General features: G+C 38.9%; 1 protein-coding gene across 3 annotated transcripts in view; it reads right to left on the reverse strand.

Moving 5' to 3' along the window:
* Window positions 1-9243: 9243 nt before the first annotated feature.
* Window positions 9244-17841, reverse strand: part of LOC140486140 (E3 ubiquitin-protein ligase MARCHF3) — a 120642-nt gene continuing 112044 nt past the window's right edge. For 2 of the 3 annotated variants that reach the window (XM_072584824.1, XM_072584833.1), the window contains exons 4-5: window positions 15501-15710; window positions 9244-13859 (exon numbers count right to left, since the gene is read on the reverse strand). In XM_072584824.1, the coding sequence (XP_072440925.1) occupies window positions 13701-13859; window positions 15501-15710 (369 nt within the window). In that variant the 3' untranslated portion in view covers window positions 9244-13700. The remainder of the gene's footprint in view (window positions 13860-15500; window positions 15711-17841) is intronic. The other variant, XM_072584815.1, reaches the window with a different exon arrangement.

Here is a 17841-nt window from a genome sequence, read left to right on the forward strand (position 1 = left end):
TGGCTATCTCAAAATCCTTTATAACTGATTGTATACTTGAAGTGTAGTCTATGTTGTAAGGTCGGCAATGTGGCAACCAAATTTTATGTAACAAATTTTCAAAAGTAGCAGTCTCATAAGGAGCTTGTCCCTCCAGTATAAGGTCAAAAGTAGAGATAATTGCTGATGAATGATGAACATTCAGTACCAATAGCAATTTCTCAGATATTGAAGTAGTCTGTGCTGATGTGCTGTGTACCATATTTGTACAACAATTGATGGACTATGACCAGATCCAATTATAGACAATTGAATGCTTTACATTTGATAATCATTGGCATTCTCATCACTGAAAGCGTCGTCAGGTTTTACAGGTCACCATTGAGCAGAAACTTACCCAGATTGGCCTCATAAAGGCTGTGGTTGCGAAGCAGTTCGGATACGGAAGATACTGTTGTGGGTTTTTGTTTTCTTGTAGTTTGGTTAAGAGATAGAGCCTGGCCTGAATGCACACTGCCATGTTCCTCCGAATTATGCACCGGGATCTTGAAGGTCTACAGGAGTGGGGGGGGGGGGGGGGGGGGGGGGTGGAGGAGGAGGAGGAATCAGACTAACATATCTCCTGAAAACCAGCACTTCCATTAAAGCAAGAATCCTTCATCATTGCAGCCGAGTATTAGCCGTAACGTCGTACTCAAATATCACTTGAATCTGCCACCCTATTATTCTACCAACTGAGCCACAATAGATGCACTATAAAACCCTCTACAGGTATATACTTTGTGGCATGAGAGGTGGGCCAGTAAGGGACTAAACGGAGGATCTGGATGTGGAGGCCGAGGTACTATAGAAGTACTTTGTATCTGTCTTCAAACAGGAAGATACTGCCAAAAGCAGTGAAAGAGGGAGTAGTTGAGGTAAAGAATTGAATAATTATACAGATATTGACCTGAGTAGTGAAACAGAATTGAAAAATCTAAAACTGATGCACAAATTCCTGAAAGATATTTCACACGAAAGTTAATAAAACAAGTGAGAGATGATTGCGCAACATTTTTAGAGAGATTGTGAGTGGAGAGGGGGATATTAGAAAGGTTGGCCATACTTAAGTGACCAGGACCAGATAAGATGTCTTAAAGGATAATGAAGGAAGTAATGCTGGAATTATGGAAATATTGATCAGAGGATTGAATTTCCCAGCCACTAGATGGCATGGGCATTGGTGGGTCTTACAGAAAATACAGTGAGATGAGAAGAAATGAGATTCTCGATGTTGATGGTTCCAAGTTTGGAAAGGTGAAATAGGAATCTTGCTATTCAGCAATAATACTCCTATTTGATCCATAAACACATGATAAGTTTCTGGGTTGAGAGACATTAATTGTAAGGTGGGGGACAATTCAATGTGTGGGGGGATTTCAATAATGTATGTGAGGGGAAGGGGTATTGTAGGAAGGGAGTTATTCATAGACTGCACCATTCTAGCTTCATTGATTGGGACATGCATTATTCTATTCGGCAGGATGTTGCTGTTTGCCTGCTGTTTGGGGTAGAGTGGAGAGATGAACAGGTAAATAAATGGGTTGGGTGGAAATATACAGAAGATCAAATCTGATGGAGTTGATAACGAGGGAATATGGAGATTTGCAGGGTCACCTAGACTGAGAGGCTGTGTCTGTGATTCACTTGAAGTGTGACTGCTGTTTCCTTTTATTATCATCCAAATAGCAAGTCTGCTCAGACCCAACCATCTTTAGTCACTTCATCAATGATTGTCCCTCCAGTATAAGGTCAGAAGTAGAGATAATTGCCGATGAATGATGAACATTCAGTACCATTTGCAATTTCTCAGATATTGAAGCAGTCTGTGTTGACGTGCAGCATAGCCTAAACAACATTAGACTTGTGCTGTGTACCATATTTGTACCACAATTGGTAAGCTATGACCATCTCCAACTATAGAGAATTGAACGCTTTACATTTGGTAATAAATGGCATTCTCATCACTGAACGCTCTGTCAAGTTTTGCAGGTTACCATTGAACAGAAACTTACCCATATTGGCCTCATAAAGGCTGTGATTGCAAAGCAGGTCAGATACAGAAAATACTGTTGTAAGTAACTTACTTCCGAACTTCCTGGAACCTGCCTAATCACTCACAGGACATAAATCAGGAATATGATGGAATCTTCTCCACTTGCCTGAATCATTTTCATTACACTAAAGAAGCTCAACACCAACACAAGGGCAACACAAGGCTTGTTCGGTGTCTCATCCTTCTACCCTAAACGTTCTGTCGCTCCACAAATAGGCATAATGGCAGCAGTATGTACCAATATACAAGGCATAGTGCCACAATTCAGTTAGGCTCCTGTGACAGCATCTTTCAAATCCATGACCTCTACCATTTAGAAGGTCAAAGAAACATGGGCATATCACCACCTTAAAGTTCCAATGCAATTGCTTATCACCTTGAATTAGGTTTATGGTAACGCCACTGGATTATTAATACAGACCCCCAGACTAGTATTCAAGGGCCACGAAGTCAAATCCTAACATGGTTGATGGTGAAATATGATTTAATAGAATTTGAAAGTAAAAGTTATCTTAACTGTAACTGTTGTAAAAACCCAACTGCTTCACTCATGCCCTTTCGGGAAGAAAGTCTGGTGTGGTTTACTCTTCGTATGACTCCACATCCAGAGCAACATGGTTGACTCTTATTGCCCTCTGAAATAGCCATTTAATTATATCAAACCAATTGGGAATCCAAACAAATAAATGAAGCCAGATAACCCAGTCATTCAGGCATTGGAAACAACAATTTTATACCCAACCCTGTCAACAATGTGAAATCTTCCTTATCAACATTTGGGCCTTGTAGCAAAAGTGAGAGAGCTATCCAACAAAAGTAGTCAAGCAACAGTCTGATGTAGTCATACTCACAAAATCATACCATACAATGTCACAGTCACCACAATCACTATCCCCAGGTATGTCCTGTCTTAGCAGTAGAGGCATAGAGTCATACAGCATGGAAATAGACCCTTCAGTCCAACCAGTCCACACCAACCATAATCCCAAACTAAACTAGTCCTGTGCTTGGGCCATATCCCTCCAAACATTTGTTATTCATGCACTTATCTAAATTTCATTTAAACATTGTAACTATATCCACATCCACCATTTCCTCAGGAATTTCATTCCACATTTGAACCACTCTCTTGTATATAAAAAAGCCCCTCATATCTTCTTTAAATCTTTCTTCTTTCACCTGAAAAATATGCTCCAAGTCTTAAAATCCCCCCACCCTAGGGAAAGACACCTGCCATTCAGCATATCTACACCTTTCATTATTTTATAAACCTTTGAAAGGTCAATTCTCGACCGTCTATACTCTAGTGATAAAAGTCACAGCCTATCCAGCCTCTCCTTATAAGAAACCCTCTATTCCCAGCAACATCCTGGTAAATCTCTTCTGAACCCTCTCTAGCTTAATGATATCCCTCCTATAACAGGGCAACTCCAAGAGGCCTCATCAATGTCCTGTACAACCTCAATGTCCAAATTCCTATACTCAGCGGTCTGAACAATGAAAGCGTGTGTCAAACACCTTAGTTACCTATCTATATTTGATGTAAACTTCAAAGAATTATATATCTGAACCTCTATACTACCCAAGGCCCTGCTTTTAATTATGTAAGTCTTGCCTTTGTTTGTTTTACCAAAATACAATATCTCACATTTATCCAAATTAAACTCCATTTGCCACTCTTCAGTCCATTGACTCAACTGATCAAGATTTCTAGGTAATCCTAGATAACCTTCTTCACCGTCCACTTTACCACCAAATTTTGATGTCATCCACAAACTTACTAGCCATGTTTTCTATATTCTCATCTTAATCGTTTACATAAATGACAATTAAAGGTGGACCCAGAACTGATCCTTGTGGAACACAGTCCTCCAGTCCCAAAACCAAACCTGTACTATCATTCTCTATCTCCAGCTGTTCAGCCAATTTTGTATCCAATTGGCAAGCTCACCTTGAATCCTATGTGTTCTAACTTTACGAATTAGTCTACCATGTGGAACCTTGTCAAAGGCTTTACTAAAGTCCAAGTAAACAATGTAGCAGAGAGCCACCAGAGGTGGCAGCATGGTGCTTTACAATTGGGGACGAATTGCCCTGAAATCCTTTACATTGATTCTGAACCTTGTGAAATCTGTAAAACATAACCAAGAACATCTTATTGATTCCCACCCACTCTCCCTTCCCTTCTGCCAGCTGCTTAATAAGCTTTTCTTCATTGGAGGAATCAATGAGTAGCAAGGGCACAGCCCTTTGGATGGGGGACTTCAATATCCATCACCAAGATTGCCTCAGCAGCATTGCCACTGATCAAAATCGCCAAGTCCTATGGAACATTTGATTTGCTAGATTTGGTTTGTGACAGTTTGGGAGAGAACCAACAAGAGGGAAACGTTTACTTGACCTCTTACTAACTAATCTATCTGTTGCAAATGCGCCCATCCATATCAGCAAAAATATGCAAGTCAGACAAGTGATAAAATCCCCCCACTTGCCTGGATGCATGCAGCATCAAGACGTTTGACACCATCTGGGGTGAAAGTTTGACACCATCTCTGCTAGTTCAGATCATACCTGGCACAAAGGAAGACAGTTATCATCTTCATTCCAAGACATCATGTCAGACATCCCTCTGTGTAATGTCCTAGGCCTAACCATCTTCATGGTAGATGATGGTGGCACAATGATCAGCGCCATTCATGTCTCCTCAGATGCTCAAGCTATCAGTGTTAATGCACATTAAGACCTAGAGAATATCCAGGTTTGGGCTGACAGGTGGCAAGTAGCACTCATGCCACACAAATGTTAGGCAATGACCATCTCATACAAAACGATAACCATCGCCTCTTGGCTTTGAATGACATAACTATCACTGAATCCCTTGCCAATAACCTCCTCAGAGTTATCATTAAGTAGAAACTGATCTGGACTAGCCACATAAATACATTCTATGGCATATAACTGAACTCTTGTTTCTTCAAATCACCTTCAAACATCATTAACAAGGCAGAAGTCAGCAGTATGATTGAATATACCCCACCTGCCTGGATAAATGCAGGTCCAACACATGCAAGAAGCTTAATGTTGTCCAGGACAAAGCAAGGCACTTGCTTGACACTACATTCACCAAATTCAACTTGCACTCCCATCACAACGGGTGCACAGTGACTGCAGTGTGTACATGTCTACAGGATGAGTTGCTGAAACACACCAAAGTTTGCTCAACGGTATTTTCTAAACCTGAGACATCTGCCATCTCAAAGGACAAGGGCAGCAGATACATGGAAACACCACCACTAACAAATTCCCCTGCAAACCACACACCATCATACATTGGTTGTCTGTACACTGTTGCTAGGTAAAACATCTTTCCCAATGCCCCCCCCCCATAGTCTCCAAGGACTTCAGCCATTCAAGAAGGCAGGCCACCACCACTTCCTCCAGCGTATTTAAGGATGCTGCCCTCGCCAGTCATACCCACATCCAATGGCCAAATAAAAACTGGCAAATTCCTTTCCAAAAAAGCAGTGAGGCATACCTATTGAATGTGGACTGCAATAAATTTGAGAAAGAAGGCCACTCTCGCCTTCTCAATGCCAATTAGTGATATATAATGAGCATTGATCTTACCTGAGATTCTCCCAGCTCATGATGAATAAAAATATTTATGTAAACAGCCTCTAGATGTCACTGATACATTAATGATAAAGAAGGGCAGCTCAGCCCATTACAGCACATTTCTTCCTTCAATTTCAAACTTTTCTCCCAGTTTCTCACAGGATTTTTATGACTACAAACAAAAGGGTTGAATTCCATGTGAGTTATGTTGTCAGTCTGTGGAATCCTTAGAAAAAGAAAGAGGAAAATGATAACTCGCATTTATGCACTTGCTGTGATCGAGTGAAACAGCTAAAGGCTCAGGTCAAAATTTGAGATGAACTCATGGAAGGACAAATGATCAAAATCTTGGTCAAAAGACAGAAATTGTAAAAAGGAATCTTCATCAAGGCTAAAGATTAGGAGAGGTTTAAGGAGTGAATTCTGGAGCTCAGGGTTCAATCATTAATGCTGGAGCAATTAAAACCAGAGATAGTAAAGGGAACAACATTTTGATGGGGATCGTATCGTATTGTTTCTGATGATGTATCAGAAACCATCATTGGTGATGTCATGGTCTTTTGCTGATAATGAGACTCTGCAAGAGGAGTAATAAATTAGACATTGTGTTGAGGTTGAATCAATATAGTGGCATGGTGTAATTAAACAATTAATATGAAACAATTAAGAGCTTAGCTATATTGCCAAAAGAACATAAAAGGGTAGACCATTCTACCCCTCAAACCTGCCCTGCTGTTCAACTAAGATTGTGGCTGATCTACCCATGCTTCAATACCTTGTTGCTGCCAGCTCATCACAGCCCCCAACTCTCCTAACTTGTCAAAAATATATCTCTGCTATGAATACTTCCAGTGATCTAGCCTCTGCAATTCTCTAAGATAGTTGTTCACTACCCTCTGAGAGATGAAATTTCTTTGCATCTCGGTTTAAAGTGAGTGGCCCCGTGCTCTGTAACTATGTCCCCTAGTTTAAGATTCCTTCACTGGTGGAAACATCTTCTCAACATGTAGCTTGTCAAGTTTCTCAAATCTTGAATGCTTAAATAAAATCACTTCTCATTCTTCTAAACTCTCACCTTTTTTCTGAGTTCAAACACATCAGATAACTTAAGAATTTTAATTGTAACAACTTCCAGTCCTCCGGCACCTCACCTGTATTTAAAGATGCCACAAAGTTATCTGTCAGGGCTCTAGCTATTTCCACTCTCGCCTCCCTCAGCAACCTGACATAGATCCCATCTGGTCCTGGGGATTTGTCCATCTTAATAACCTCGAGCATACCCAAAACATCTTCCCAACTTATGCCAACATGATCCAGACTAATCAAACTTCTATCTCTAATCTCAAGATTCATCATGTTTCTCTCCTCAGTGAACACTGATGCAAAATAATCATTCAGAATCTCACCCATTCTCTCAGGTTCGGCACACAGCCTTCCTTCATTATCTTTTAGTGGACCAATCCTTTCTCTAGTTACCTGCTTGCTTCTTATATAAGAATAAAATGCTTTGGAATTTTCCTTATTTCTGCTTGCTAAAGCTATTTCATGACCCATTTTAGCTTGCTTGATTCCTTGTTTAAGACTTGTCCTACTCTTCCGATATTTCTCCAGGGCCCGTTCTGTTCTTAGCTGCCAAGACCTTATGTACGCTTCCCTTTTCCTCTTGGCTAGTAATTCATTTCTCCTGCCATCCACGGGTTCACAAATCTTGCCCTTCCTATCCTTTGCCTTCAATGGGACATGCCTATCCTGCACTACCGTTAACCTATCTTTGAAAGCCTCCCACATCTCAAATGTGGACTTCCCTTCAAATAGCTGTATCCAATCCACATTTCCCAGCTCCTGCCTAATTTTGATATAATTGACCTCTGCCCAGTTTAGTACTCTTCCTTATCTATGAGTATTCTAAAGCTTACAGAATTGTGGTCACTGTTCTCAAAGAAATCCCCCACCGCAACCTCTCCCACTTGTCCTGGTTCATTCCCTGGTACCAGGTCCAATATGGCCCTTTCTGCTCTAGAAAACTCTCCTGGACGCTTCGTACAAATTCTACTCCATCCAGACCTCTGACGCTAAGTGTATCCCAGTCAATGTTGGGAAAATTAAAATTTCCTAACACTGCTACCCTATTGCCTCTCCATCTATTCATAATCTGTTCACCTATTTATTCTTCTACCTCACACTCACTGTTGGGAGGTCTGTAATACAGCCCCAACAATGTAACTGCACCCTTCCTATTTCTCAGCTTCACCCATAATGCCTCACTACCCAAGACCGCCATAGTGTCCTCCTTTAGCACAGCTGTGATATCGTCCCTGACCAGCAACGCAACTCTACCCCCTCTTTTACTTCCCTCTCTGTCCTGTCTGAAGCGTCTATATCCTGGAACATTTAGTTGCCAATCATCATGCCCTTCCTTCTACCAAGTCTCTCTGATGGCAGTAACGTCATACTCCCAGGCACCAATCGAAGCCCCAAGTTCACCTGCCTTACACACTATACTCCTTGCATTAAAGTAGATGCATTTCAGGCCACCAGTTCTTTTGCACTCACCTGCTCTCTGCCAATTCTTCCCTTTATTAATGTTAATCTTCATAATTCTTACAGTCTCCACCTCGCAGCCTAATTGTTTTCTCTTATGGATCCCAGTCCCCTGTCACATTAGTTTAAAACCTCCCCAACAGCAGTAGCAAAAACTCTCTCAAGGACATTGGTTCCGGTCTGGTTCAGAAGTAGACCGTCCCTTTTGTAATAGCCTCTTGAAAATTGTGAATGGTTTGGGCATGTAAAGGAGCCAGCTGAGCCAAGTGGACTGAAGAAGACTGCCCTCTCATAAGGCACTCTATAAAACTGGAAAACCCAGGGAATGGTCAGTATTCTGAAAATAGAGGCACACCCATCATTTTAAACGGCTCCAAGTCATCCTGCGGCTTGACCAACATCCATTGTCCAACCTATTCATTTATATTTATGCTTAGGGTCCTGCTTAATAACAATTTTACAGGTTACTGCACTGGAAAATAGTTCAAGGAGACTTTAATCTTTCTTCATTAATCACAAAGTTGCAAAATGATTTGCTTTTGGAACAAGTTTAAGTCAAACTCAAGGTTAACTTATTGTTCCAAACCTTGGTTCAAGTTTGTAAAGAAATTGAATTCTGTGGCTGCTGGGACTATTATTTTTGAAGAAAGAACCAAAAATATTGTCCAGTTCCATAGCATTAACACAATATATCAATCTTTTCTGAGAGAAATAAGGAGGAAGACAGCAAAATAAAATTAGCTGACTGCTGAAGTTCTAATGAAGGAGAGAAAATCTTTATAAGCAGGGATGCCCTTCTACATTACCTTTGAATTTCTAGCTGAACATTTAGCTATCTACTTGGGGTTGGAAAATTGAGGAAGTTATAGAATTGAAAACAAATTCTTGACCTGGTTAGACAATTGAATGAATAGCATGAGACAGAGAATGGGGATAATAGGCAACAATTTATTATCACATCATGTGACAAGGATGCCCTGCAAAGTTATTGTTGGAGCATCAACTATGTTTATTGAGTTAGATGGTGGGATAGAAAACCACCTATCCAAGTTGCTCTTAAATATATGCTTGAGTGACTTATAATATTAAAGATGAAATGAATAGATGATTCAAGTATTCACAAGTCATTGATTCATACTGCACAAAAGCATAGCACAGAAAAACTTCCAGTTTTGCAACAGGTCAAAAGACAAGGACTTTTATATAAAAAGTCAACAATTAAAAGACACAGAATTAAAAGTTACAACAGCACAGGTGCATAATTGGTTAACAGACAGAATGCAGACAGCAGTGGTCAATTACTTATCACATAGGATGGTAGCATAATATAACCCAGGAGTTTTGTCAAGATCACTGCTATTTTTTAGTACAAACTTTAAGCACTTGGGCACAGAGAGAATTTAAAGAATTGCAGATGCTATAAAGCTCAGAACTGCAGTAAATAGTGATGAATAGTAATAGATTTTAGGAGGATATAGACCAGGCCTGTCCACCAGACATGTCTGTGGACCACCATGTGTCCAGCCAAGAGGCCCTACATGGCCTGTGGAGCCCATGTTCAAAATCCCAGGAAAGTGTAAATCAGAAAGGTGCTGCTCCTCAAATCAAAGGCAATTTTGCATTTGGAGCAAAAGTGGGACAAGACCAGTCTGTGGTTGGAGAAGCAGTGCAATGTGCGTTTTTTCACTGAGCCCAAGATCTGGAACTATAGTGGAGAGTCTGTGGAATGAGAACTGGGAGACAGTAGCCTGGGCAGGTGGTGAAACGTTGCGCAGAAAGAATTATGCTGCCAACAAATTTAGGATTGTTAGTCAGGCTCACCGTGTTGTGTGGATTGGAGTTACATATATTAATAAACAGCACCCTGTGCTTTACAGACAAAAAGAACATAAAAAGTCACTGTACCCGTTTCAACTCAATTAAAACAAACAATGGTCATTTTGCTGTTTTGGTTCTCTGGGTAAAGTTTTGACCAGAGTTAACTTGCTTGGTTTAAAATTTAAATAAAGTCTGGGAGTTGCCTAGCAATTATTACTTGGTCAATTCTGCATGGCATTGCCTCTAGCTGAGTTCACTGGCCAATAAATCAGCACTCTCTTTTCAAATTGCATAGAAGTTGGTTTTCCTCTTGAATTGTTATTCTTGCAAAATTTCCTGATAAATGCAAGTAGTAAAGCTTTCTTGAGCAATACACAAGTTCTGACTGACCAAACTCTTTGCTTGCCCTTGGTCCCATCCCCTTCCCTGGTGATCAAGGCCAGATCGTTTCTCTCGTTAACTCTCCTCCACCAAAAAGGCAAAAAAAGTTTATTATTTTGTTGTTAGATTATTTTTTAAAAAAATTCTAGATTTACAAAATTCCAATGTCGCCATCTTGCTGTGGTGGGATTCAATCCCATGCTTCAGATCATTACCGTGGGGCAACGGCTTACAAAACGAATGACATTATTACAACAGAATCGCTTCCCATCAGCTTTGCTGTGTGGCATTTTTAATGAATTTTTTAGGGCAGCATGGTGGCTCAGTGGTTAGCATTATGCATCACAGTGCCAGGGACTCAGGTTCAATTCCATCCTCAGGTGACAGCTGTGTGGAGTTTGCACATTCTGCTCATGTCTGAATGGGGTTTCTCTGGTTTCCTCCCACAATTCAAAGATGTGCAGGTTAGGCGAATTAGCTATGCTAAAATTGCCCATAGTGCTTAGGGATGTGTAGGTCAGGGGTAAATGTAGGGTTGGGGAATGGGTCTGGGTGGGTTACTCTTTGAATGATCGGTATGGATTAATTGGGCTGAAGGGCCTGTTTCCACACTGTAGGAATTCTATTCTAAATTATTAATTTATTGTTTTGGATTTGATCCATTCCTTGAAATGTATGTTTATTGTTGTGGAAAACAGAGCTTTCTGAAATGTTCTCATTGGCCCCATCAGTGAGACAAAAATTGACATCTCTTGCTTACAGAAATGTTGGGCAAATCTGGCAGACAGTGAAATGGTTAGACAAGTAGCATTGCACAGAAGTTCAAGGTGATATACTTCAGCAGGAAGAATGGAGGAGAGGTAGTATATCTTGAATGGAGCTGCAATAACAAAAAAACCCATGGGGGTGTTTAACTACCGATATTTAACTTGCAGCACGACAAGTTGAGAAGTTTGTTAGCCCTGAGTATAGTAGTAAAGGAATAAAATATAAAACAAAAAACTCTTGTGATGCAGTGGTAGTAGGCCCAGGTTCAAGCTGCACCTGCTCAAGAGGTGTGTAATAACATCTATGAACAGATTGATTACAAATTATCTAGAGCACAAAAGCAATTTATGTTATACTTGAAAGAAACATTGGCTAGACTTCACCTGGAGTGCTGCGAGTTCAGTCTAGGTTCTGTGCATTAGGCTGGATGTTAAGGCCGAGGAGAGGATGTAGAAGATTAGGTAAAATGACAGCAGGTTCAAAGTAATTCATGCACAGAAGAAGCCAGTGTTGTTTTCCTAACAGTAGAAAAGGCAATTAGAGAGTTCCAAAAACAAGCTATCATAGATATAATGAGCAGAATGGCTTCCTTTTGTGCAGTATATCCTATGACTCGAAAAGGAGAAACATCATCATTTATGTTCCATCAATAAGGATAGAATAACGTGAAACATAATTATTGAAGGATATAATTTTTGTACTTCGGATTTTATTTCGATATGTACTGTTTCTGGTTAATACAAAAACTGTAAATAAATTATTACAGTTTCAAAAGTGAACATGCATTGATAGGCACAAAACTAAAGTTTTGCTGAATAGTAAATTCATTCAGGCCATGAGAAGTTCTAAGAAAGTATGAGCCACAAAATCATGACCACAGACATGATGCACATTCTTGAAATACACTGGCATCAAATTCCAAAAAGATCATTCCTCTTCTCTCAAATCCTGAACTTGAGCATCTTGAAAAAATAAGCAATTGATTTGAACATACATGAAGGCAAAAGTAAAATGATATTTATGCGAGATACATGAAACGTATACGGATTTAACAAAATGTCACAATATGGATGGCATCTCTCTTTATACATACTTGCCCGGAGGTAGAAATTTAGAGTGTTAAGCTTCAACACTTGGGTTTAGAAGGAGACAATATTTTGTTCCCTCTATTGCATTTATCCCTAATGTTTTGCATATGTTATATTGTTTATACCTATGTATGTGTCAGATTTAGGCATTTATAAAATGACTGTACAATAACTTTTAACTTAAAATCAATACATGCTAATTAAATATTGCCTCCTTGAATGTTTGACTGATAATGTTTGTTTCACTTTATGTTATATCAACACAGCAGAAAAATACGAGTGTATCAGAATTTAAAACAACTGATAAATGTCAGAATCAAAAATATTCATTTTTAAATTTTGCCTGCAGTTTGAGAAAATGGTAAATTTTATCACTATATTAGCAATACATTGATATGGCATTACATGTTTGACTTACTAGCATAAAGAACAGCTTCTAGTGCTGCGTGCTAATTACAATAAACTCAGGTGTAATTTTGGTGTAGAATGTTTCATTTGACTTAAATATTTCAAGACTACAATTACACATACAAGATAGGATCTAAGCATTTTCAGATATGTTAATTCATAATTTGGCAAATAATATAAGTAGATGCTTAAACTTATTTTGGATTACAGAAGCAGTGTATTGATTTAAAGAAATATTTCCAATACAAAATAAAATAACATTGCTATTTTTAAATAAAAGTCCATTATATCAAATGCAACATGTGCAGTCAAACATCAAAGATTAAAATGATGCATAATCATGAAGCAAACAATGTTTAGAATGAATGTAATTATAATATATAATTTGTCAGATCTGTCACATAATCCATTCCATCAGAATACAATTTTTAAAAATTCAAAGTGTCTATCAACTCAATCAACAGATCATTTACTTGGATAATTTTGTGAACATATTAAACTTTATGATAGTAAACTAAAAATAATTCTCATAAAAGCTTCATTTTAAAATTATGTCTTCCCCATAACAAATTATGAGCTAACCAATTTTCATTTGGAAATTAAAAGCAAAATGGTGAATCTGATCAAGTTTCTATGCAGAAAATGAAGTGATCCATCAGTCTCAATTCCAAGAAAAATAACTGACATCGAGAAGTACATTAAGAGTTTTACCCAATTAACTTGGAAAACAAGAATCCATAAAGACATAATCTGACATTAAAATAAAACTAAACATCAAGTATCATCAATAATGATAGTATAAAGGATGATATTGCAGGCCTAATTGTAGTAATAAAGATTGCCAGTATTTCTTAAAATTCTGTAATCTAATCCAGTTTTCCAAATTTCATTAAGTTGCTGCGTTGCGAACTCGGCTAACCTTTGAAGAAAGGTATCAGACTAAGTTAATTATCTTTGGTTAGAACTCATAGGATTCAGGATTGAAAATTCTAAGTGACTGACATATGTCATACTATTGTCTCTTTTGAGTTCCTTTTCAGCGGATGCAGACCAAGAAGTAATTGTTGAGAAGGTGATGCATCTGATGGCTTTGGTGTAAGCAGTATAATTCTTTGATTGGTTCGACGCCACTCATTGTACAATCGACAGTGATAACGGAATGAAACCTAGAGGGGATAAAATAAATTCAACATAAAGAAAATTCTCTCAGATGCTATAATAAGCCAAACTTGGAACAGTACACCGCTCAGAAAGCTTTTGGGAATAAGAAAAGTTTACTCCTTCATCCAGTTAAGGAATAATTTATGATCAAGGAACAACTCTCATTTATCCAGTAGCTTTAAAGTAGAAAAGCATCCCGAAGTACTTCAGTGTATCATAATCAGACAGAAACTGGAAAAAAAACACAAAAGGAAAAATATTGGGATAGATCTAAACAGATTAGCTAAAAAGGCAACTACAAAGAAGGAATTTTAGATCTTAAAAGGAGGAGATGGAGTGGAGAAGTTTTCAAGAGGGGTGATGATGTTGAGCATGAGGATAGAAATTTTAAACTCAAAATGCATTAATTTGCCACTCCTTAAGTGGGAACTGAGGATAATGTACTTCTAGGAATCTTCTGCCACAAAACTCTCCCATCTTCATCTGAAGGCTTTCACATTAATGTGACTTTTGTAAACTACCATAATGTTAATAGGCTGATTGCTAAGCAGACATTAATTTCTTTTATCAGTAAAGAATATTTAACTTATGAGGCAGAGATATCAGCAAGGAGAAAGTGAAGACTGCAGATGCTGGAGATCAGAGCTGAAAATTTGTTGCTGGAAAAGCACAGCAGGTCAGGCAGCATCCAAGGAGCAGGAGAATCAGTGTTTCGGGCGTGAGCCCTTCTTCAGGAATCATTATCAGATATCTCTTCCTGAGGAAGAGATATCAGCAAGCCAACCGACTTCTGTCGCATGGTTTGCAGACACAGACCAGGACAACTGCCAGGCAGAGTCACAACATTGTACACACACACAGCGCATGGAGTCCTTAAACTCACTTAAATGCAAGATACACTCAACAATGATCAGATATTAATACGTAAAGATTCTTCTTTCTGAGGGTTGTGAATCTGTGGAATTCTTTACCGTGGAGTTGTTGAGGCTGGGTTACTAAGTATAATCAAGCCTAACTACTAAGGGAACCAAGGATTACATTGTAGAGGGAAAAGGGAGGAAATTGGAGTTGAGGTTCATTAGGTCAGACGTGATCTTATTGAATGGTAGAGCAGACGACATTGGCTAGATGGCCTATTTCTTTTCCTATGTCTTATGGTCTTACCAAACCAAATCTCTCAAAGCTAGAACTTATATGAACATGGCAGCAAGAAGCGTGCTATGTTTCTCATGTTATGAGCAGACTACATACAGACTGAGGCACAGCTAGAATATGGAAAAAATGCAAAGTATTTTGTGCTCTGTCTGAAATTTGGAGATTAATTAGTGGTTAGGAGGAATGTGGGGATTATAGTAGTGAGTTGAGAAGAGCGATGTTAGCATAATGATTTTAAACAAAATGTTATGAAACATAAAATGGCTCCTTGCAAAGAGTCACTGCAAATGAATGGTGGAAGAAATAGGAGCATATATTGATTCAAAGAAATCCTCCAAAATAAAGCACATTAATTGAGATAACAGCTGTCTCACTGCGTTTGCTTTAATACTTTTAGGGATGGGTGTAAAATATTATTGCCTTAATGTTCCAAATACGATGGAATGATTGATGTAAATTATGTTTACAAGAAAACAATAATATGTACTTACTAAAGTCCAAAATAGATAAATAGTGAACAGTGCAGTGGTTAGTGCAATGAGTCCAACTGCTTCTAGTCGGCTGCTGAAGTGTAGATGATCCACGGCACCTCGCAAACACAGCCAGCCAGAAATTGTGGCTAGTGGAGTTATAAACAGGAAGCACACAATATCTCCAAACAAAGTCCGCTTCTCATGTTGTGGGCCTGGATTTCTTAACCACTGAATGGGATGATAGAGGAGAGAGAAGAAAAAAAATCAAAACCCTTAATTTTAATTGATTTCAGCAAATCAGTTGTTTACTTCCTTTATTCAGCCTTCTAAGAGATAACATACAAACTGAAGAAAACAATGATGTATTTGAAATATAAATGCAAAATATTTCCATACTGCACAATGCAATACAGCTCCTTCAATTCACCTAAAGCTACTAGAAACCTGAATTAATATTAATTCATTAGTTCAAGCTTCCTTTCATGAAGGCCTTCATTTTTATCTGTGATTCACAATCTCAATCCCACTCTAAATAGAGCTACATAGTTTTTGAGCTCAATTCCATGCGAGCAGATTAACTGCATTTCGATCCTTCATGTATAGATGTCAAATAACCCTGAAATTTTGCAGGTGCTGGAAATCTAAAACAAATACAGAATTCTGCAGTAAATCAGCAAGTCTGGCATCATCTGTGGAGAGATTAACAGACTTAAGATTTCAAGTCCAGTATGAACCTTCATCAGAACTTCTTCAAAACTCTAGTTCAGAGTCAAGGAATACCATCTCAGAGTAAATGCAGGTGTTCAGGTCGGATAGGAGAAGGATTTCTTCAGAAGGTGATGAAAGTTTAGGATTTTTCGGCCCCAGATGTCTGTGGAGGCTCAAATCAATGACAATATTCAAGACTGAGATCAACAGATTTCTATAAATTAAAAACATCAGGAATATTGCAGAAAAATATTCAAGTAAAAGCTCAACAATGATCTCAGTGAACGGTGGAGCAGACTACAAGGACTAAATAGCCAACTTCAATTTCTATTTTTCATGTTCCAATAAGAGCATGACAACTGTATCTGCTCGGTGCTACCAGTGAGCAGAATGAAGGATTCTGGGTAATCTAAGAGGGAGGAGGGGAAAAATTGTGGCAGTAAGAGCTGCTCCCTTTTTGACATATTTTAGGTGCTGGAGGAGATTCTCTCAAATCCCAGGAGCACCAATTACTGTTTTATATACTGTTGCATTATTTTAGAACATTGGGGGACAAAAGATCAAAACAATGGCACTTTGAAAAGGAGAAGACAGACAAAGGCAGTGACCACATGGTCAGAGAAAGAAACATGTGTCGGATACAGTTGTGAATCTGCACAGTTACTGCCTTTGCTGTTTGCTTTCAAGTATCTCTGGACATTGGAGTGCATTTAGCAAAAATGGACAAGCAGCAAAATTCACAGCTCACCTTGGAGGAACCTGTGTTTGACAGCTCACAGCACAGGAACACATTAGTGCAAAGTTTTTAAGTGTAGCCTTGCTGTAAATCTACAGTAGCTAGCACAGTGGGTTCTTTCTTCATTATATGTTTTATTGAAAACTGTCTCTAGATTAAAACTTATAACAAATTTTAAAAATATAAGGCTAGACTGGAGCAGTATCTTTTTAGGACAATAAGAAAGTGCTATTTTCTGGGTTTGTAGATTGTGAAGGAGCAAAGATGGCCTTTGATAGAGTAATGTGTTAATCATGTCAATCATAGAAGTTTAGGGAAAGTTGCCATTTTACTGATGATTATGTCTGCAGCAAGTGTCGTTGGTTGCGAATCCTATCAAATCGAATGGATGAGTTGGAGCAGCAGTGAGAGGCAATGAAGAATTTACAGGAGCTAGGGGGTGTGATGGATGGAAGCTATAGGAAGGGAGATAAAGATCCAGATACAGTCAGACAGATGGGTTAACTGCAGGAAAGGTAAGAGGGGTGAGTGAATAGAGCAGGAGTCTCCTGTGGATATCCCCATTTCAAACAAGTATGCTGTCTTGGCAAATATAGGGTTGATGGACTCTTGGGGGAATGTAGTATGAATAGCCAAGTTTCTGGTACCGAGAATGGCTGTATTGTAATGAGGCGTATGTCGGGTTCCAAACAGTCAATAGTGATAGTGGTCTCTCTAGTCGGAGACACAGTCAGACATTTCTGTGGCCAGCAGCGAAAAACCAGAATATAGTGTGTTGCCTCCGTGGTGCCAGAATAAAGGGTATCTCAAAGTGAGTGCAAAATGTTCTCAAATGGGAGAGGATCCAGAGGAGGTTGTTGTACACATTGAAACCAAACGACATAGAAAAGGAAAAAGGATGAGATTCTGAAGGGA

Source organism: Chiloscyllium punctatum, chromosome 2 (genome assembly GCF_047496795.1).
Source record: "Chiloscyllium punctatum isolate Juve2018m chromosome 2, sChiPun1.3, whole genome shotgun sequence".
NCBI classification, from domain to species: domain Eukaryota; kingdom Metazoa; phylum Chordata; class Chondrichthyes; order Orectolobiformes; family Hemiscylliidae; genus Chiloscyllium; species Chiloscyllium punctatum.